The sequence below is a fragment of the Herpailurus yagouaroundi genome, unplaced genomic scaffold (assembly GCF_014898765.1).
Source record: "Herpailurus yagouaroundi ecotype Mexico unplaced genomic scaffold, PumYag 252, whole genome shotgun sequence".
Classification (NCBI taxonomy): domain Eukaryota; kingdom Metazoa; phylum Chordata; class Mammalia; order Carnivora; family Felidae; genus Herpailurus; species Herpailurus yagouaroundi.
In genome coordinates this window covers 836,158-858,628 of record NW_024412469.1, presented here as the reverse complement: position 1 = coordinate 858,628, position 22,471 = coordinate 836,158, and the positions used below count along the sequence as shown (strand labels likewise).

The 22,471-nt window shown below is 39.0% G+C and overlaps 1 protein-coding gene across 14 annotated transcripts in view; it reads right to left on the bottom strand.

Annotated features, from left to right (window-relative positions):
- KDM4C (lysine demethylase 4C) overlaps positions 1-22,471 on the bottom strand; it is a 473,115-nt gene that overhangs the window by 430,184 nt on the left and 20,460 nt on the right. For 6 of the 14 annotated variants that reach the window (XR_005786297.1, XM_040460843.1, XM_040460846.1 and 3 more), the window contains exon 1: positions 5,048-5,191. The exons of 2 other annotated variants lie outside the window; for them this stretch is intronic. Coding sequence is in view for 11 of the 12 variants with exons in the window: in XM_040460843.1 (XP_040316777.1) it covers positions 5,048-5,191 (144 nt within the window). In the remaining variant the exon portion in view is untranslated. Of the gene's footprint in view, positions 1-5,047; positions 5,210-19,527; positions 19,579-22,471 lie in introns of those variants that run through there. 6 more of the 14 variants (XM_040460839.1, XM_040460852.1, XM_040460841.1 and 3 more) reach the window with 3 other exon arrangements.

Here is a 22,471-nt window from a genome sequence, read left to right as displayed (position 1 = left end):
TAAAAAAAAAATTTCCTACTCTGGAGCATGAAGGCATTCTATGTTATACTATATGTGTTTTAAGGTTTTGTCTTTCATATTCAGATCTACAGTGTTCCTGCAAGTAGCTTTTGTGAAAACTCTAGGTCAAGCTTCATGAAATGAGAAACGGGGACAGAAGAATGAGTGATTTGTCCAATGTTACACAGCTGATAAAAGACAGTATTTACTACCAAAAAAAAAAAAAAATCAACAGGGCACTGTCGAATCTAAAGTTAATTTAATTACATCAGCAATACAGAGATATTTCACATTTTATTGCATCCAAGGTATGTTAGTTTAAAGTGAGAATAGAGGGATGCCCAGGTGGCTCAGTGGGTTAACCATTTGACTCTGGTTTCAGCTCAGGTCACGATCTTACAGTTCATGAGTTCAAGTCCCATGTCAGGCTCAGCACTGACCATGCGGAGCCTGCTTGGGATTCTCTGTCTCCCTCTCTCTGTGCACCTTCCTTGCACACATGCATGTACATGCACTTTCTCTCTCAAAAATACATAAACATTGAAAAATAAAGTATTGGGTATGTGTTGTTGTTTTTTTTTAATGTTTATTTCTTTTTGAGAGATAGAGACAGTGGAGCAGGGGAGAGGCAGAGAAAGAGAGAGACACAGAATCTGAAGGAGTCTCCAGGCTCTGAATTGTTTACACAAGTTAGACGCTTAACCAACTGAGCCACCCAGGCACCCCTTGAGTATATGTTTTCAATAGCATATAATATGATTGTCTCTATTCTCACTTTTTTTTTAAGTTTATTTCTTTTTGAGAGAGAGAGACACAGCAGGGGAGGGATAGAGAGAGAAGGAGAGAGAGAGAGAATCCCAAGCAGGAGCTACACTGTCGGCGCAGAACCCAATGTAGGGCTTGAACTCATGAATTGTGTGATCATGACCTGAGCCAAAATCAAGAGTCAGATGCTTATTCGACTGAGTTACCCAGGTACCCCCATACTCAATACTTTAATAGAATATGGATAATCGTACCAAATAGATATGGATAAATACATTAAATTGTCTTCATAATATACTGAAAGGGAAAAAGGTTATAAATGCTAACTTCTTCAACAGAAATAAGTGCAAGTAATTCAAACAAATAAACATGGATTGATTCAGGCTCTTGTTTAGAAATAAATACATCTACAATCAAAATTAATATTATATTTAGAGTTTAGTATTTTCCTGTCTTGTGAAAAAAAAGTTTTGTAGCAATTTTCTAAATTTAGAAAAACTTAATTTAGAACATTAAACATTATCTTTGTAAATATTTCATGTATGTGTTCACACTTACTTTTGATAAAAATGTTCAGACAGAACTTTAAAAATTTGTAAGTTCAGGTCTATAACAAAAATCTTACTTTTGGACTATAATTTTAAGTATCAACACATCAGATTCTCTTACACAGGAAATGGAAGCACAACATACTTAGGGTTTTAAAACATTCCAAAGTTAAACTTTTACATTCAATCAGTCTAACTGAAGGAAAAAACTATTCCTCCTAAAGTTTACCTTCTTGATTATTCTATCAAAATGAATACATACATGTTATTTTATTTCACCATTTCCCCAATCCCAGCCTGGACTGGATATCCAATAGTAATTTTCTAACTGAAATCTGTATTTGTACTACTTACGTTGAAATAAATTGCTATTATCACCATTTACCTACTGAGGAAGAAGCAGGAAGGGGAAGAACAGTGCATCTTACAATCTTTCTTCACACTTTAAGGACACAAAATTATGTAATGTGCATAACCTATAACCCAGGGTAGTCTATGTCCAGATTACTGTTGTGGAATAATTTTATCCATTTCATATGTAATTAAAGGTTCATCATAATCGTTCTCCACAAAAACAATGTAAGTTTTACATTTAATTTAAAGAGACTGACATTCTTTACTTTCCCAACTTGACCACCACCTTTTACATAGAAGTCAGGGTGTCAAATCTCTCACTATGGAAATAAAAATTAAATCCAGAGTATACATCTAAAAAATGTTGATTAAAGAAAAATCTAAGGCCAAAGTCACTACTATTGGAACTACTGAACCATTTTCTCCAAATCATATTTTAAGAGCAATTCATTAAATTGTGCATTAACAAAGAATCTCATAAGTGGTTCTGTCTCCAGGACTTGACCTCAAAGCAAACTAGCAGCATTAATATAGTTTTGATTTTTACAATTTGATTTGGTGAAGTTTTACATGTTTGCTATTGCTGCAACTTCCAGAAAAAAAAAAAAAAAAAAAGGTAAGTAGGTGAAACTGACTTTATGTGACTTCATATAACAGATAACACAAATGGCCAAAAAAATCCACAAAAAAATCCAAAAAAAAAAAAAAAACCAGTTCATTGTATTCCTAGTATAAGTAAAAGAAAATTATCACAAGATTGAATAAATGAATTTCTCCAACTTTGTCAATAAATCTCACTAAAAAAAAAAAAAAATGTCTAGGGGTGCCTGGATGCCTCAGTAGTTAAGCATCTGACTTCAGTTCAGGTAATGATGTCACAGTTCATGACTTCAAGTTCCACATTGGGTGAGCTCAAGCCCCCCTTTAGGTGAGCACGAGCCTGGCTTCTGGTGAGCTCAAGCCCTGCTTTGGGTGAGCCGTGCTTCTCTCTCTCTCTCTGCCCCTTCTGGGATTCTCTCTCCCTCAAAAAAAAAAAAAAAAAAAAAAAAAAAAAAAGTCTAGACTCAGGTGTGTTTTGTTCAACATTCAGAAACTAATTGCCATTCAAATGCCATTCATAATGCATTCATAATGCAGCAGAAGTGTACCCTGTGAGCCTGCAACTCCCTTGTGAGGGTGTGTGTGTGCTACTTTCCCTCCTAATGTTACTAAATGTGCCACCCTACCACAGGACACTCACTAATCTCAGTGGAACACAGTAAGATCTATGTTTTCAAGGAACAAAAAGCAAGAAAAACAGGACAAAGGGCTGCATTCAAAGCCCAGAGAAGGGGACAACCTGTCACCCCCAATTTCCCTCCACCTAAATAAAGCTCAAATCCTTGCTAACCCACTACTAGTTTATGATCAAAATTATATGTGTCAAATGATTCTGAAATGACATTCTCTTCAACTCAAGAATTATTTTTCTCTTCAAAGATAATCCGGTGTTGAGGTTCCATAAAGGAGTTCTTTAAGAGCTAACTCAATAAATAGGTTAAAGTAAGGATTCCTCACCTGAGAAATTCATTATAAACCTCTTTACTTTTCTCTTTGTTTTATCTTTAGCTTCCTTTTCTATCTCTCACCCACCTCTAATAAACCTTCATTCTACTTCATATCACCAAATTTTAAACCTTTTCAGGAGGGACTTGAACTATACATAACAAACTGACAGACCTCAGGGGATAGATGCCAGCACAAGCAGGAGCATCCAGATGCAGGAGGACTTGAACACTAACCCCTGCAGTTCTGGAAGTTCTCTCCTCTGATATCTGCTCTTAATGTTACTGGACCTCCCCTCAGAGATGGGGATTCCAAAGAGAACCCATAACCCAGATACAGTTGAGCAGGCTCTGACAGGGCTCAGGAACTTATGAGGTGATGCTGACAAATCTATAGAAACCCAGATTACAAGTTTAACATTTAGAATAATAAAATGAAGTAAGTGCAATAAAATATACTCTTCTGAGGTAAAATTTTTCCCTCCCTCACCCCCAGCCTCTTATGAGGGAAGCTTTCTGATTGAAATATATTTCCATTATAGAAAGGACAGAAAATCCATCTTAGGTTGAGATCAAAGGATGAATTATATAGACTATCTCTCTTACAAAATTGTAACTTTGGGGGGGGCACCTGGGTGGCTCAGTTGGTTGAGTGTCCGACTTCGGCTCAGGTCATGATCTCACAGCTTGTGAGTTCAAACCCCACATCAGGCTCTGTGCTGACAGCTCAGAGCCTGGAGCCTGCTTCAGATTCTGTGACTTCATCTCTCTCTCTGCCCCGACCATTCTCATGTTCTGTCTCTGTCTCTCTCAAAAATAAACATTAAGAAAAACAGAGTTCTAACTTTGGGTCTATGGGTACAAACCTGCAATGCATTCCTCAGTGCTTTCTGTGACCCTCAGTATATCACAACTACCCTTGGCAGGAGTCCCTGTATCCACTCTGTCTCCTCACATCCATTCTTCATGCAGGAGCCATTGTGACATTTTCAAAATAATGACACAAAAACAACAAACATACAAATAGCCACCATGTCCTCCACTTCTCTGCTTTAAGCCCACCAATATTTCCCATTGCACTGAGAATAAACCCCCAATCCTTACTAAGGCCAGGCAAACCCAGTATGATCTGGTCCCTTCACCTTACTTACCAACCTCTTCCCCTGCTCATTAAACCCCAATTCCACAGACCACCTTCCTCTCACACTTGAAGCTCAGGTCAGCCTCCAGGCCTCTGGACCTGCTATTCTTTGTGTCCCCACATCTTGGTTTCTTTATATCTTTTGGGTCTCTGCTTAAATGTCCTTATTTCACCACCCAAAGAGGCTACCACTACAATATACGCTCAACAGGGGCAGAAACATGGTCTGTTCTATCCCATCATACCCCCAGCACCTGGCATCAGGCCTGGTATGTAGCAAGCACTCTCCACATTTGCTAAGCAAGTAACTGAAAAGAAATGAAAACAGGCAAATCTACGGAGAAAGAAAGTAGATTAGTGGTCACCTAGGGTTGAAGGAATAGTTCTCACCCCTCTGGAGCCCCGTACATGGATATCTTTGGTTTCTAGGAGCCATTCTTGTTTTGTTTTGTTTAAATAAAAAAAATGTTTAAATTAAAATAAAAAAAATCCCTAGAACATAATCTAGCATAAATAGTTAACTGAAAAATAAGATAATTATTCTGTGAAGAAATCAAATGCCCTGCATGGTTAACAAGAAAAAAATTTGCAAATATCTTCCTTTGGAATAAACAATCTCCCATATCATGAAAACTAAGAGCATAAATGAAAGGCCAAGTGATTGTTTTTGGCTTAAAGGATCTGAGGATAATCACCTTTGCAAGACCCGCTCGATGCGCTCCTTTAGACTCCATGTACGCGAGGTATTTGTTGAACTCCCGGAACTCCTCCATGGAGGGTCTGAAGGTCATGATCTTACAGCTGGGGTTCAGAGGACTCTCTACCTCAGCCACCTCCATGATGGTTTAGGGCAGTCTCTGCAGAGGAGATGATGCAGTCATCAGCACTGAATTATTGTGTGCTTAAGGTTGGCGGTCATTTCTCCCAAAAAGCATATAAGCATTCCCAGGAGGAACTCTTCTCCTTTATTTACCATTCCCTCTACCACATCATTGAGGAGACTTCCTTATCTCTCCCTGGACTCCTGGGGGAAAAGCCAGCCTCTAATCTTCCTCCTCCCAACTTCCTATTTCTGTGATTCAATCACTGACCTGACTGTATTACTTGCCTACTCAAAATCCTTCCTAATAAGAACAAATTTTCTAACTTCACAAGTTTACAAAAGGTGTTGTTTCTATGTACCAGTTCTGAAACACTCGGTCATACATGCACCTGCATAAAGGCCTAGTCTAGGTTGAGTAGTGAATGGACAATGTTCAACATCCCCAGCACAGACTTGACTTTAGGTGTACTTCCACTTGTCATAATCTTTCCCAGAACAATTTACAAACTACCCATTTAGCAAAACTACCAAGCACCAGACTAAAGTACTGGAGACAGAGAAATGGATAAGGTTTGTCTTCACCATCCAAACTCACTGTCTAGAGGCAGAACAAACCTCAACACAAAACTGTACACTGGCAGGAGTAACTAACTCCACCTAAATTACTCAGAAATGACTTCCCCAGAAAGGAACACAGTCAAGACTTATTAGAAGGTGTAAGGTTTGCCAGACAAGAGAAAGAGTATTCCAAGCAGTGAAAATACCTAGAAGTACTGTAAGGACAGAGAGAGTTTAGTTTGTTAGGAGCTTAGAAAAGATTATAGGACGGACTTCAAGCTGTATTACAAAGCTGTAATCCACAAGACAGTATGGTTCTGGCACAAAAACAGACACTCAGATCAACAGAACACAATAGACAACCCAGAAATGGACCCACAAACATATGGCCAAATAATCTTTGACAAAGCACGAAAGAATATCCAATGGAATAAAGACAGTCTCTTCAGCAAGTGGTGCTGGGAAAACTAGACAGTGACATGCAGAAGAATGAACCTGGACCACTTTCTTACACCATACACAAAAATAAACTCAAAGTGGATGAAAGACCTCAATGTAGGACAGGAAGCCATCAAAATCATCAGGGAGAAAGCAGGCAAAAACCTCTTTGACCTTGGCCGCAGCAACTTCTTACTCAACACATCTCCAGAAGCCAGGGAAATAAAAGCAAAAATGAACTATTGGGACATCATCAGAATAAAAAGTTTCTGCACAGCAAAGGAAACAATCAGTAAAACTAAAAGGCAACTGATGGAATGGGAGAAGATATTCACAAATGGCATATCAGATAAAGGGTTAGTACTGAAAATCTATAAAGAACTTATCAGACTCAAAACCCAAAAAACAAATAACCCAGTGAAGAACTGGGCAAAAGACATGAATAGACACTTATCCAAAGAAGACACCCAGAGGGCAAACAGACACATGAAAAAATGCTCAACATCACTCATCATCAGGGAAATACAAATCAAAACCACAATGAGATACTACTCACACCTGTCAGAATGTTTAACATTAACAACTCAGGCAACAACAGATGTTGGCGAGGATGCAGAGAATCCTCTCTTTCGCAGTGCTGGTGGGAATTCAAACTGGTGCAGCCACTCCAGAAAACAGTATGGAGATTCCCCAAAAAACAAAAAATAGAACTACCCTACAACCCAGTATTTGCACTACTAGGTATTTATCCAAGGGACACAGGGTTGCTGTTTCAAAGGGACACATGCACCCCAATGTTTATAGCATCACTATCAACAATAGCCAATGTATGGAAAGAGCCTAAATGCCCATCCATGGATGAATGGATAAAGAAGATGCGGTATATATATGTGTATATATATACACACACAACTGAGTATTATTTGGCAATCAAAAAGAATGAAATCTTGCCATTTGCAACCACATGGATGGAACTAGAGGGTATTTATGCTAAGCGAAATTAGTCAGAGAAAGACAAATATCATATGACTTCACTCATATGAGGACTTTAAGAGACAAAACAGATGAACATAAGGGAAGGGAAGCAAAAATAATATAAAAACAGGGAAAGGGACAAAACATAAGAGACTCTTAAATATGGAGAACAAAGGATTACTGGAGAGGTGGGGGGATGGACTAAATGGGTAAGGGGCATTAAGGAATCTACCCCTGAAATCATTGGCTAACTAACTTGGATGTAAATTAGAAAAGCAAAGCAAAGCAAAGTGGAAAGAAAAGAAAAGAAAAAAGAAAAGAGGAAAGTTTACAGGATGTCAAAGTAAAAAAGTAGGTAGCAGACTGTGCTATAAAAATATGAACTTAATTATGCTGACAATAGTCAGGATGATTCCCTCAACATTTACTAATCACCTAATACACATGGAGTGCAAAACTGAGTAAGAAGCACTGGCCTGCCTGCCCCAGAAAGGAGTCCTGCCCCATCCCACTTCCAGATGCAGTAACAGTGCCTGGCATCTGACAATCCAAACCACAAATACTCTCAGAACAAAGCTTTCCTTTTTTTTTTTTTTTTTAATAATTTTAATTTGCCTGACAAAAAGAAAAACTGGGACAGGATGAAATAGATAAAGATGAAAACATGCTGGGGCGCTTGGGTGGCTCAGTCGGTTGAGCATCCAACTTCAGCTCAGGTCATGATCTCACAGTTCGTGAGTTTGAGCCCAGTGTCGGGCTCTGTGCTGACAGCTCAGAGCCTGGAGCCTGCTTCGGAGTCTGTGTCTTTCCCTCTCTGTGTCCCTCCCCTGCTCGCTCTCTGTCTCTCTATCAAAATAAATAAACATTAAAAATTTAAAAAAAAATTAAAGATGAAAACATGCTATGGGATAAGAGGTTAAAACAGATCAGGGCTACAGATAAAGATGTGATCATCATTCAGTAAAGGTTTAAATAAGCATCTATCTCAAAAAGTACATGTGAGGAGAATCAAAATTAAACCCTGCCACCCACTATTAACTTAATATAAAGGAGAAAATAATCTGCATGGATATAGATATATTAATACATGACAGAAAATATTCTCCTTGCCTCAGGGACGAGGCATGGAAAAGAAAAAACCTTCCAGGCCACGTCCTCGCCTATCCCCCTTCATATGTGATACATATGCCCAAATCCATGGGTTGCAGGATGGAAGTCTAACCTCTATACAGGATACACATAATCCTTAAGAAGTGCCTAGATTAAGCCTTTACATAACTATCAGGGCCTTGTCCCTCACCACAGCCTGCATTATACTTTAAGCTCCAACAACTTGCACCGATTTGTGCTTCTCTCAACAAACCAGAACTCTCCATGCCTTTGCCCAAACCATTCCCTACCATCACAGTAGCCTTTAGCTACCTCCTTACCTGGCAAGATTCTCAACCCTTCTCAAGTAGGCCTAAGTGAACCATCCCATTTGCTTTGACCTCCCTCTCTGCATTCCTTATAGCAGTTGCCTGTCCCAACAGTTGACACTTCTGACCATACGCTGAAACTCTAAACCCCTCAAAGGAAAATCAGACTCTCTGTCTCTTTAACCCTAACTTCCAGTCTGGGATCCAGCCTGGTTTGTAATATCTGCTATAATAACTACATGCCAACCAAATGAAGAAATAAATGACAAAATGCTAAAGTATATACATAAAATGATACCAAATGCAGGAAAAAGGAAAGCATTGATCTCACACACAGGAAAGTTACTTAGAAAACAAACTCATTTGCTTGACTGGTAAAGAATAATAGAACACAAAAATCTGTGCAGTGAAAAGGGGGAAGAAGCTCCCAGATTACCTTTGTAGAAATATTTGGTACCTGGAAGAGAGCCTTACTTTTTCCCTCGCCAAAGAACAAGGGTGGCATGCATAGCTCTCCAGCAGAGGAAAAAGCCACTAGGGAAGAAATGAGAAATCTAGCCAGTCACTCAACAGTTACTGAAGGCCTAACTGCTGAGCGGGCATTCAGGAAGGATGAAGAGAAACCCTAACAAGGAGTGGAGTGAAATAGACAATAAATAAGTCATAAGCCCTCTGTAGAAGAAACCAGGGAGTAGCTATTTTATACAGGGTAGGTGAGGGAAGACATTTCAGGGGCCTGAGAGAGGGAATAAATCATGCAGATATCTGAAAGAAAAGCATTTTGAACTAAGTAAGAGCAAGGAGCCTCTTGGGCTCTTCAAGGAATAGCAAGGATGTGAGTGTGACTAGCACTCATAAGAAAAAGAGAATGGTGACAGGGAAGATGAGAAGAGAGAGTTTGGGGTAAATAATCTGGGGCTCTTCCCCTTCTTGTACATTCCCATTCTTGCTACTCTAACAGGTATTTCAAGGAGATGACACGGCTTTCTAAGGTAACTCCCTTGGAGGATTTTAAGCAGAGCAGTGAGCAGCATCATTCTGGCTGCTGTACCAAGCAAAGACAAGATTGGAAGCACAGAGGCAATATACACCAATCCAGGCAAAATAAAATGGTGACTTTGACCAGCAGCGAGAAGTGAGAAGTGATCAGATTGCAGATATATTCGGAACAGAATTTCCTGATAGAAGTGAGAGAAACAGACAAGTCAAGATTTTTGGCCTAAAATACAGAACAATGGTTCTGATAAGAAACTGAAGCCAGAGGTCTATTAATATATGCAGAGAATTAGTAGCAATCAGAGTTAAATCTCTGCCCAGTTTGCTACCTGGCCTTTGAAACATACTTTGCCTCCTCCTGGTGTCACTATTCCTTGACTACACAAAACTAGTTATACCTACAAATCAGGTACATATACTAAAGACCTGGTTAGCTTATATTTCAGACCTTTTTCAATCTATAAAGTTAATATATGATCATCATAAAATTTGAAATATACTAAAGTATCTAAAAATTTAACGTTAATCCCACCACCCTAATCTTTGCCAAAATGAGAGGCAAAAAAGTCTATTGTTAAGCTTTTTTATTTTTAAGTTTCTTTATTGGGGGGGGGGGAGGCAAGAGAGCAGAGAAGGGGCAGAGAGAGAGAAAGAGAGAATCCCAAGCAGGCTTTAGGCTATCAGCACAGAGCCCGGTGTGGAGCTTGATCCCACAAACCATGAGATCGTGACCTGAGCAGAGATCAAGAGTCAGATCTTAACCAAATGAACATAGAGGTGCCCCAAGTTTCTGGGTTTTCTTGTTTGTTTGTTTGTTTTTGTTTTGAATAATAGTGATACTGATCATTTTGGGGGCGTTAATAACCATTTTCATTTCATTTTTGGGTTGCTTCCTTACATTCTTTACCCTTAAAAGGTAACTTATAAGTTTTCTGTTCCTTGAGTTTTTCCTAATCCACATTTATCACTACCAAATTTAATCATGCTGCACAAATTCCTAGCCATCCTTCTTTCTCCTTTACTTTTACTTCTCTGAATCATGCAGAAAAGTAGGTTTAAAATGCTCTTGCAATAATGATTCTTAGAAAAAGACTGTTATATTTTGGGAAGAATATACCTATGATTTTCAGCTGAAGGTGATACAATGATCATTTTTTCAACGTTCCCCCTCTTTAGAGACTGAATCCCCAAAGTGAGTAACAGCAATACTGTGATGACAACTTTGTTGTTTTGCTTCTACAGAGCTAGCCTTCAATGTTTTTATAAACCACCAAAACCAAATAGTCATATTTCTGGTAAATACCCTAAGATTTTTTTCTTAATGAGCTAAAGATCTTTTTTATTAAGTGAAGAAAAGCCTAACACTAATTCATACTTCTGTAATTCTCCCAAGCTTCTTTTCTGAAAAATTTACCTTATCATGAAGGACAAACATCTATTCTTATTTTAATCATGTATCTTTATTTGGCAATAAAAAAAGAAACTGGGGCTGATACTTTCCTGCTAAATGTAAATCTATATCCTATATTGCTTTCCTGTGTACACCTGTATTTCCAACTTCTGTTCTCTTATTTAAGCAACTTCTATGAAAAACATAAAAACGGATGGTTCTCATCTTAGGGGTATTATTTTCTTAGACAACGCCTTCCCACAGAACTGGTCTGCACTGCTAACTGCCTCAGAAGAGAACACTTAAGGATCTACTGCAATCCTAAGAGATAAAGCGCTCACCATTTAAGCAGATAATTAAGCTAAAAAGAAAATGAACTAAGGCACAATTATCAGTCATGTGATATTAGAAGAGAACACTCCTCTATGCTTCCTCATGTGCACTCGCCCGAACACTGGAGGCATCCTTGCCAGCCCTCACTCCTCCCTCCCTACAGTGAGATTTTAAAAGAAACTGAGCAGGGGCGCCTAGGTGGCGCAGTCGGTTGAGCGTCAGACTTCAGCCAGGTCACAATCTTGCGGTCCATGAGTTCGAGCCCCGCGTCAGGCTCTGGGCTGATGGCTCAGAGCCTGGAGCCTGTTTCCGATTCTGTGTCTCCCTCTCTCTCTGCCCCTCCCCCGTTCATGCTCTGTCTCTCTCTGTCACAAAAATAAATAAAAAACGTTGAAAAAAATTAAAAAAAAAAAAAAAAAGAAACTGAGCAGTCAAGGTCCAGAAGGAACAGGTGTGACTACTCTACTCTACTTCAGTTCCCAAGTGCTAAGTCCACCAGAGGCAGCTGGAAATCTCGCATCTTTTTTTTTTTTTTTCAAAAAATGTTTATTTATTTATTTTGAGAGAGAAAGAGAGAGAGCGAGAGCCTGCGAGCATGCAAGCTGGGGAGGGGCAGAGAGAGAGAGAGGAAGAGAAAGAATCCCAAGCAGGCTCCATGCTGGGGCGTGGCCCTGACACAGGGCTCAATCTCATGACCCTGAGATCATGACCTGAGCTGAAATCAAGAGTGAGATGCTTAATCAGTTGAACCACCCAGGCACCCTGGAAGTCTGGCATTTCTATTGCAACACTGAAGCTCACCCACTTTGGGCCTCACAGTGAGCCAAGTAAGCTTCTACTTGCAGAGTGCCTCAGTCAGGCATTGTTATGAGTTGAATTATGTCCCCACAAAAGATGTGTTAAAACCTAACCCCTAATACATGTGAATGTGACTTTATTTGAAAACAGGGGTTTTGCAGATGTAATCAAGTTAAGATGAGGTCATGCTTCATGAGGGCAGACCCTAGTCCAATATGACTGGTGTCTGTATAAGAGGAGAAGGGCTGAACAAAGAGGGAAGAATACCATGTGAAGAGGGAGGCAGCCTGGAGTCATGCAGCTACAAACCAAGAAATGCCAGCAAATATAAGATGCTAAGACAAAGGCACAGAACAGATTCTTCCCCAAATCCTTTACAGAAAGCATGGCCCTACTGACACTTTGATTTTGGCCTTCTAGCCTGCAGAACTGTGAGAGAATAAATTTCTCTTGTTTTAAGCCATCCAAGTCTGTGGTAATTTGTTATGGCAGCCCTAGCAAACTAACGCAGGCATCAGGGGTCATATTGATGGGAACATAGTAGCCTACCACATTCTCCAACCCAGTTTCACCAATAGTAAAGCCTATAATACTCTGACCTTCCATCTGACTCCTTCATCTTTCTCAGTTGGGTAGAAAACTGGCAGACCACCCTGAAAATACCACATTAGCCACTAGCACTGCCTATCTAGGAACTGAAACACAACAGGGACATCGGGCTTTAAATTCTTCCCTTTTCTATCATCCCAGGACCTCACAGGCCTGGAGCCCTAAGTTAGAGAGCAAGACAGCAAAGAAAATCCTCAGTCTATTAATCATTTTTTGCCTAAGCCAGACCTCAATCCTCTCCCAGAGACCCAGGAGGCTCTTCTTTAATCTTTTTGGTCCCATTCAAATCAGCAGTCCACCTTGCTCTACCAGCCTACAGAGATCAGAAGTAAGAATGGGAAGTTGGACTCAGGGAGACAGTTCTGGGAAAGAAGAGTCAAGGCAACAGATAAATCTGTGCAAAAGTTTCTTTTATTGCACAGAATCTAGGATGAGTCCCAGGAGAAGGTTCCTGAAGAGAAGTGATCCAAGTAAACACGTAGATTCTTTCCAACAGTCTATATTCTTTCCAACTCACAATCCTGACTGTACCACTCTTTATACTCTTGGTGGATGGAAACAGGCAGAAATCATCCTCCTGGGCGAACTGAGCAGTGCTTCTCCTTCTCCTGTTCACCAAAGATCTGGCAAGATTAACAGATACTGGAGCACTCAGGGTGTCATCTTCTCAGAATTAAGTATACAGAAGAGGTGTTGAAACCAGCAAAATTGCCAAATATTCACTCTTGGCTCCACCCCACATAACATTCCTTTCCTGGGTCAGACTACAACGAGGTCTAGACTTCAGTGAGTGGGTCAGGAGAAGCAATTTTCTTTCCATGAAATGCCCACAGTGTAATTGATTCTAGTTGCAAACCCCAAACTTCTTCCCAGCACTAAATCTTATAATATATAATATCTAATTTATGTGTCCACTTCAGTCTTGCATCAATTTTTCAAATGCACTGAGTCAGATATTAATGACACAAGTCATTTCTTGGTTTTCGTTCTTGTATCTCTTACACTTCCCTAAGTGTCCACCAATAGGTGTCTGGTTGGATCAGTGTGGTACTTCCAACAACAGAGTATAGGCAACATAAAAAGAATGAGAAGGATCTCTAAGTACAGATCTGGGGTGATTTCCAAATTACACTGTTAAATTAAAAAAGCAACGTGCAGAACAGAGTTTATAATATTCTACTTTTTGTATAGGAAGCAAGATCCAACCCACAAAAATGGTTACCTATAGTGAAAAGAAGAGACAGGTAAGGAAGCAAAACTTGTATGAGTATAGCCCTTTTTCTAGTTTTAACTCAGCAATCACATAAATGATATACAAAATTAAAAACAAAATTAAAAAGAAAAAAAAGCCAGGCCTAACACCTGAAAAACAAATTAACTGTAAATAAGTCAGTGACATGAGCAAACAAGGAAAAGAATTGCTTAAGTAACTTCGAATCACAGTATTTAGGCTGTAGATTCTAACAGGATATATTTTAGGATATAGGATGATTTTTTAAATGTATATAAATTACATTTCTTTGTTAGATTTTTTAGTAGTAATATTAGTGTTAGGTCTTTTTTAACTATTACAAGTACACTATAAGATACAGCAAGTAAGCAATAATGCTAACGTCATTAGGAATCAAGATTTTCATTATAGGGTCCCTGGGTCGCTCAGTGGTTAAGTGTCTGACTCTTGATCTCAGCTCAGGTTTTGATCTCAGGATCAAGAGATACCAATATAAAATCCTTTGATTACATAAAAAGTGAGTCTTTCATTAGAATTTGAAATAGCAATATGAACTCAAGATTTTTTTTCTCTTTTTTTTTTATATTTTTTTTTCCAACATTTATTTATTTTTGGGACAGAGAGAGACAGAGCATGAATGGGGGAGGGGCAGAGAGAGAGGGAGACACAGAATCAGAAACAGGCTCCAGGCTCTGAGCCATCAGCCCAGAGCCTGACGCGGGGCTCGAACTCACGGACCGCGAGATCGTGGCCTGGCTGAAGTCGGACGCTTAACCGACTGCGCCACCCAGGCGCCCCAAGATTTTTTTCTCTTAAAATGTTTATCTTCTAATACTGCCCACTGAAAAAGGCATAGAAACAATGACAAAACAGTAATAAAAATTACTGCACACAAATTATGGTCTCTAAATATTATATTTCAATAAAAAGAACCAGGGATATTTGAAGAAAAGGCTAGTTCCAGGTCTGGGACAAGAAATGTATAATATGTGACTAAAACATGTTGTTCCAGAAAGCAAGCAAGCTATCAAAGACTAATGAGAGTACATTATCACTTCAAAACTAAATCACTACCAAGAAAATTAGATATCATGTGCCTCCTGATAAGATACACTGAGAAGGATACACCATCACTTATATGGCTATTCCAATGAAAAGTAAGACTGTTAGAGAATAAAAAGAGCATTACATATTGGATAAAAACTATATGTATGCACCAACAACCAGCCACCAGATATTTGCACAGAAAAGCACAATAATGTAACAAGGGAGAAAAAAATTAGATTAAAAGAACAATAACACAGTGGATGCCTTGCTAGCTCAGTCAGTAGAGCATGCAACTCTTTATCTCACGTTCATGAGTTCAAGCCACATGCTGAGCATAGAGCTTACTCAAAAAAAAAAAAAAAAAAATAGTATTATAAGGGCGCCTGGGTGGCTCAGTCAGTTGAGCGTCCGGCTTCGGCTCAGGTCATGATCTCATAGTTTGTGAGTTCAAGCCCCGCGTCGGGCTCTGTGCTGACAACTCAGAGCCTGGAGCTTGTTTAGGATTCCCTCTCTCTCTGCTCCTCCCCTGCTCACATTCTGTCTCTCTCTCTCTCTCAAAAATAAATAAACATTAAAAAAAATTTTTTTAATAATAATATTATAAAAGAGCAGTAACACAACTAGAATAAAGGGTCTTTAATATGTTTAATATGTATGCATATGCACATCTACATTCTTATAAACCTGAGAATATCCTCATTTAAAAGGCATAAATTAGAACATTGAACCTTTTAGATTCAATACTCAGACTTTTTCTAACTGCCTAACCTATTATTTTATACTTGTAAAGTTCAATGGCAGAATGTCAGAGTTCCTTTATCAACAGTCAGATTCTACTAAATAGGCAACTATTAGAAAATGGGAGATGAGGTTTGGGGAAAGATAGATTCTATTGAGTCACAGCTTGCACAACACAACAACCACCTAATTGTTAGAAATCCCATTATCTTTTTCCCTTGGGATAAAGTTTCCATTCATCTCTAACAGTACAATGGCCACAACCATGTTGATTAATTAGTCTGTGCCCAAATCCTTAGGTTGAAGCACTAGACTAAACAAAAGATTACTGTCGCCAGTGACAGTTACTCGGCTTTCCAGCACTTAAACTAAATTGACATCACACTGGTAATCTCAACCAAACAGGATGATATTTTTTTTTAATTACTATTACAATGGATGTTGAAGTAAATCACCTTGTATATTTCTTTCAAATTGTGACTATTTCACTTAAGAGGCAGCCAGGTGGAGGCAGCCAGAGCCAGACAGAGCCAGACAGAACTGGATTCTTTTTTTTTTTTTTTAAGTAGGTATCATTCCCAATGTGGGGCTTGAACTCATGACCCTGAGATTGAGAGTTGCATGCTCTACAGACTGAGCCAGTCAGGCAACCCCAGAACTGGATTCTTATCCCTCCTGTCTCCCCCACTTAATGACCACATGACCTCTGGAAAGTTTCTTAAGCTAGACCTCTATTTCCTCATTAATACCACTCCTCCCTACAGCATTGTAATGGGTACTCAGTTCGAAGTTAAATGTAAGAATCTAGCACATTGTCAGGCTACACAGTAATGACACAGATGTTGGCTTAAAAAAAAAATGGGGTGCCTGGGTGGCTCAGTCAGTTAAGCGTCCAACTTCAGCTCAGGTCATGATCTCACAGTTGGTGGGTTCAAGCCCCACGTCAGGCTCTGTGCTGATAGCTCAGAGCCTGGAGCCTGCTTCTGATTCTGTGTCTCCCTCTCTCTGCCCCCAGCCCCTCACGCTTTGTCTCTCTGTCTCTCAAAAATAAATAAAAATGTTAAAAAAAAATTTACAAAAAAAAAAAAAAAAACTTTTCAAATTAAATCCCTTCTATTACCTTCTTCCCCACTGCCTATACACATGCTCAAATCTCTCCCACATAATTTTTAAAGGTTCTCTGTACACCATCCCCCTCCCAGAAAGACCCCAGCTATAGCCTTTGCTCTACAACCCCTCACAGACAAAACCCAACAGAGAATAGCCTACATTCATGTTGTCCACTCCATCTATTCAATCATCAGTCCTGCTGCAATCTGACATCTCCATCCACAAGTGCATTGAAATCACTCTGGGTAAGGTTGCCAGTGACTTTCTTTTTTTTTATTTATAATTTTTTTTTAATGTTCTTATTTATTTTTGAGGCAGAGAGAGACAGAGCATGAGCAGGGGAGGGGCAGAGAGAGAGGGAGACACAGAATTAGAAGCAGGCTCCAGGCTCTGAGCTGCCAGCACAGAGCCCGACTCAGGGCTTGAACTCACGAACTATGAGATCATGACCTGAGCCGAAGTCAGTCACTTAACCGACTGAGCCACCCAGGTGCCCCCATGACTTTCTAATTGCTATTGGCTACATGCTGTCTTTAGTCCTCTTCCCAGTCTCTTTGTAGCCTTTAAAACTGAATAAGTCCTCCCCTGGTACAGCTACTGCAGATGGGGAGGACATATACCATCCTCCATTCACTCTCTCATGGTTAACTCCACCCTCCACCCTGAACTCCTTTCTGCACTCCTCCAGAGCCAAATCTTTCACAACTGGTATACCACAAGGTTCTTTCTGTGGTTGTCTTCCCTTTCCATCAGTCACAGACAGACACTGTCATCCAACTGTCCTTACCAATGCCTCAGAAATATGCAACAAGGACCTCTCTCCCCTAAATCCAAGTCCAGCAAATCTAAATGCCTAGTAGGCAGAGCCATTTTTAGATGATTCTCAAACTCAACAGAGAGAAAACTTAATCCAAAAGTTACTAGGAATAAAAAGGAATCCTTCCCCAAAATCTGCTTCTCTACCCCACAGTCCCAATCCTAGTTCATTCAATCCATCCATGGTCCTGCTCTGCCTTTTTCAGCCAATATGAATGGCCATTCATAAACATTCGCAGTATTGAAATATTTGAATCAGCCAATATCACATCCCTTCAGCAGAGGTCAAACAAGGACATGCTCCCTCTTGTTTCAGTCCTCAAACTGTAAACAAATATATTTTGCACTCTCTTTAGTGCCAGTGGTATTTGCATTTTTTCTGTTTCTTATTGATGATTTAGCTGCTTAAAACAGTCCCCAAGCATAAGTTCCTAAGTGCAAGAAAGCTATAATGTGCCCTATGACAAACATACTAGGTTATGTAACTTCAGGCATAAGTTATAGTGCTGCTGGCATGGGTTCAATGTTAGTGAATCAACAATTATATATTAAATAAGGTGCCTTTAAAACAGAAATATACAGGGGTGCCTGGGTGGCTCAGGTGATTTCCCCTCAGGTCATGATCTCACAGTTGGTGGGTTTGAGCCCTGCGTCGGGCGGGCGCTATGCTGTCAGTGCGAAGCCTGCTTGGAATTCTCTCTCTCACTCTCTCTCTGCCCCTCCCCAGCTCATACTCTCCCTCCTCTCTCAAAAAAATAAACATTAAAAAAAAAAAAACAGAAATATACATAAAACAAGGTGATTGACATATAGCTCAGTTGACAAAAATGTGTGATCAAAGCCTCACAGAAATCTAACCCTGTATTTCCCCTCAGTATTCAGTAATTCAGTATTCTCAGTGACTTTATGTAACATAACTACCAAAAATCATGAGAATCAATTATATCTTAGCCCTTTGAATGAGACCATTCAGAAAAAGCCTCCACCCCTCAGCCCTGGAAGCCATCTTCCCTCCTTCCCTCAAGAATTTCTCCCACTCATGGCAGTGAGCCCAGGCAGCAAATACTGCATACTGCAATTGACCTGCACAAGCTCCATTACTGCCCTAGGAACTCAGAATTGGGGAACAGAGGAAGCCATGAAGGGCTGGGACAGCCATTTTTCTTCCTTTTGCATAAACAGAGAATGACCAAAGGAAGGACATTAGCAGAAGGAAGTAGAATAGAGAGAATCCACATAGCCCCAGAGAGAGATTTGAGGGGGAAAAAAGGAAGGAAAGAAACCAAGCCTCAGACATCGTAGGCATAATGGAAGTCATAGGGTAAACACTCAAAGAGTTTGCATCTGCAAGAGACTGAGTAGTCTGAAGAGCTGAAATCTACATTGCAAAAGGCATTCCAGATATGCTTTAAATTCTTCCAATATGAAGAGGCTTGAATTCAGAACTGGACAGAGTGTGGACCGAATTGGAGACCACAAGGTTTTCTTCTTACTGGAAGAGAACTAGCACAGGTAATTTAGCTCTTAAGAACAGTCCTGGCACTATTACTGATCTCTGGATGACAACTAAGACAGCATGTTCATGGAACAAACAAATGCAGCAGCAACCTCCTGCACCCCAGATTTCAGCCATGGTGCTATGATCCCAGAGCCTGATTCTTCAGTTTTCTATTTGTGGCAGAATGGCAGATCTGTTAGCAGCACCTCCAGCAGTAGTGTTCTGGGATACATCCAGTGCCTGCTCTCCAAACTTCAACAGCTCCAGTATCAAATCCATTTCTGCTTAAGTTACCCAGGGCAGTAGCCATAATCTGTCACTAAATCATGACTGATAAAATTATCAAATACAAGCTGATAACAATGATGAATGGAAAAGAAACCTGGTATACAAATACCAGATGTACGGGCATCCAACTCTTGATCTCAGCTCAGGTCTTGATCTCAGGGTCATGCATTCAAGCCCCACATTGGGTTCCACGCTGGGCATAGAGCCTACTGAAGAAAGAGAGAAAGAAAGAAAAGAAAGAAAAGAAAGAAAAGAAAGAAAGAAAGAAAGAAAGAAAGAAAGAAAGAAAGAAAGAAAGAAAGAAAGAAAAAATACCAGATGTAAATCAAATGAATGTTTTCTTCATATCTGCTTGCCTTTTATTAGTAATCCTTTCTAACAATCAGTTCCTTGATATATCTTAATGAAATTAACTTGAATGACTCAAAATTCATTCTGTAATATTGAGTACAAATTATCAATTGAGCCACTAAACAAACTAACCAGCCACCTACAGCCACTTACTCTTAGTGGCCTACTATAGTAGAAGCTCTCAATAACCTTCTATTTAACAGATTTGCCAGATAAAGGATACACACTATATATTATCTCTGAAAAACACCACACAGTACAAACTTGAGTATGTTTATTATGTCTAAGTACCAGTTGAACTGCATGCTTAGCAATCAAGTGTTTATTTCCAATCCAGTTTATGCTACTTGTGCTAATTATCTGACATAATTAAATATTATGTAAATAGATAAAGTGTGAATACAACAATGTTATGTTTCTATAAGATTTAAGTTGAATCTTTTGGAGTGGTCCAGTAAAGATGAGATGATTTTTAAAAAAGGGAAGGGGGATATCAAATGAAGTGTGGGAATTGCAACAGTAAAAGGTTAGGGGGTAGAAGGATTTGTAAAATCTACGATTCCAGCTCATATTACTTCAAATGTTTCACTCACTCTGCTTTGAAAAAATAGAAACTGAAAGCGGTAGATGCTGTATTGGGTGTGGTTTATGCAAAAGAGGAAATGCAGGACTTCAAACTTCTTTCAAAGAAATGGCTTTGCCTTACAACAAAAGATAGGCAAATTACTGTACAAGTTTTAGGTAGAAATAAAATAATTGATGTATGTATCTTTTTTTATATAATAGGCATCTTTAACCAAAACAAAAACTACTCAATACCTTGGGAAAGAACCATTCTGTCTTATAATAATGAAAGGTCAATAATTGTCAAAAGTCTTTCCACATGGCTAAGGATAGCTATTTCCCTTATTTCTTCCACACTGCCAAGCCTCCATTCATGCCTTAGAAGAAAGTTAAATCAATTAAGGCGTCTAATGTGAGTTAAAGAAAAACACAAAACTTTGTGGGTTTATTCTTATACTTACTGCTATTATTACTTTTTTTTTTAACTTTTTCCTTAGAAGAACTTCAAACTTACAGAAAAATTGCTGGAATAGAATAAAAGAAAAAGCCTGCATATACTGCAGCCAGATGATCTGAAGCCAGATTCATCTAATAATATTTTACCCTATTTGCTGCTTTATCAATGTGTGTTCTCATCTCTCTTCTTCCATTAATATATCACCCACACACAATTTTTTTTTTCTGAACCATTTAAGACTAAGTTGCATACATCATGGTCCTTTACCCCTAAAAACTTTAGAGTACATTTCCTAAGAATAGGGGTCTTACATACATAAAGTTTTCAGCTCCAGTAAGTTTAACATAGATACAATATTTGTATCCAATTTCTGTGTTCCAATTTTGTCAAGTGACCAAATAAGATACTTGACACCTTTTTTTCCCTCTAGTAGGGAATTCCATCTAGGATTAGAAAATGCATGTAGCTGTCATGTCTCTTTAGTATTCTTTAATGTGGGATATTTCCAGAGCCTTTCTTTGTCTTTAATTTTTTAAGCATTCAGTCATTTTGTTTTAACATTTAAATAGAACGTGTATTTGTTTTAAATTGAACATTTTCTGGGTGGCCCAGTCAGTTAAGCATCCAACTTCAGCTCAGGTCATGATCTCACAGTTTGTAAGTTCGGGCCCCATGTCAGGCTCTGTGCTAACAGTTCAGAGCCTGGAGCCTGCTTCAGATTCTGTGTCTCCCTCTGTCTCTGCCCCTCCCCTGCTCACGTTCTGTCTCTCAAAAATGAATATATGTTAAATAAATAAATAAATAAATAAATAAATAAATAAATAGAACATTTTTCATCTTGGTATATTTTTTAAGCTAAGAATTTTTCCTTTTGTTGCTGGCATATAATATGTCATTAATTTTTAAATTGATCTCATATCCAGCTACCCTAGTCATCTCATTTCCACTAATTTGTCTATCATGTGAAAATTATCTGAGAATAGTGCTTTTTGGTTGTTTCCTTCATAAAACTTATTCTTTTTATGTCTCTTTCTCCTTCACTGACCTGTCTAGGACACCCTAGTGCTAAAGAGAAGTAATGACAGGGGAATGTCTTAATATACAGGGAATGCTTCTAGCCTCTGCAATCAGACAACACAAAGAAATAAAAGGCATCCAAATCAGCCAGGAGGATGTCAAACTTTCACTCTTCACAGATGACATGATATTCTATATGGAAAACCCAAAATATTCCACCAAAAGACTTCTAGAATTGATTCATGAATTCAGCAAAGTTGCAGGATATAAAATCAATGCACAGAAATCAGTTGCATTCCTATACACCAACAATGAAGCAACAGAAAGAGAAATCAAGGAATCGATCCCATTTACAGTTGCACAAAAAACCATAAAATACTAGGAATAAATCTAACCAAAGAAGTGAGAAATCTATACACTGAAGACTATAGAAAGCTTATGAAAGACATTGAAGAAGACACAAGAAAATGGAAAAAGATCCCATGCTCCTGGATAGGAAGAAAAATATTGTTAAAATGTCAACACTACCCAAAGCAATCTACATATTCAATGCAATCCCTATCAAAGTAATACCAGCATTCCTCACAGAGCTAGAACAAATAATCCTAAAATTTGCATGGAACCAGAAAAGACCCCGAACAGCCAAAGCGATCTTGAAAAAGAA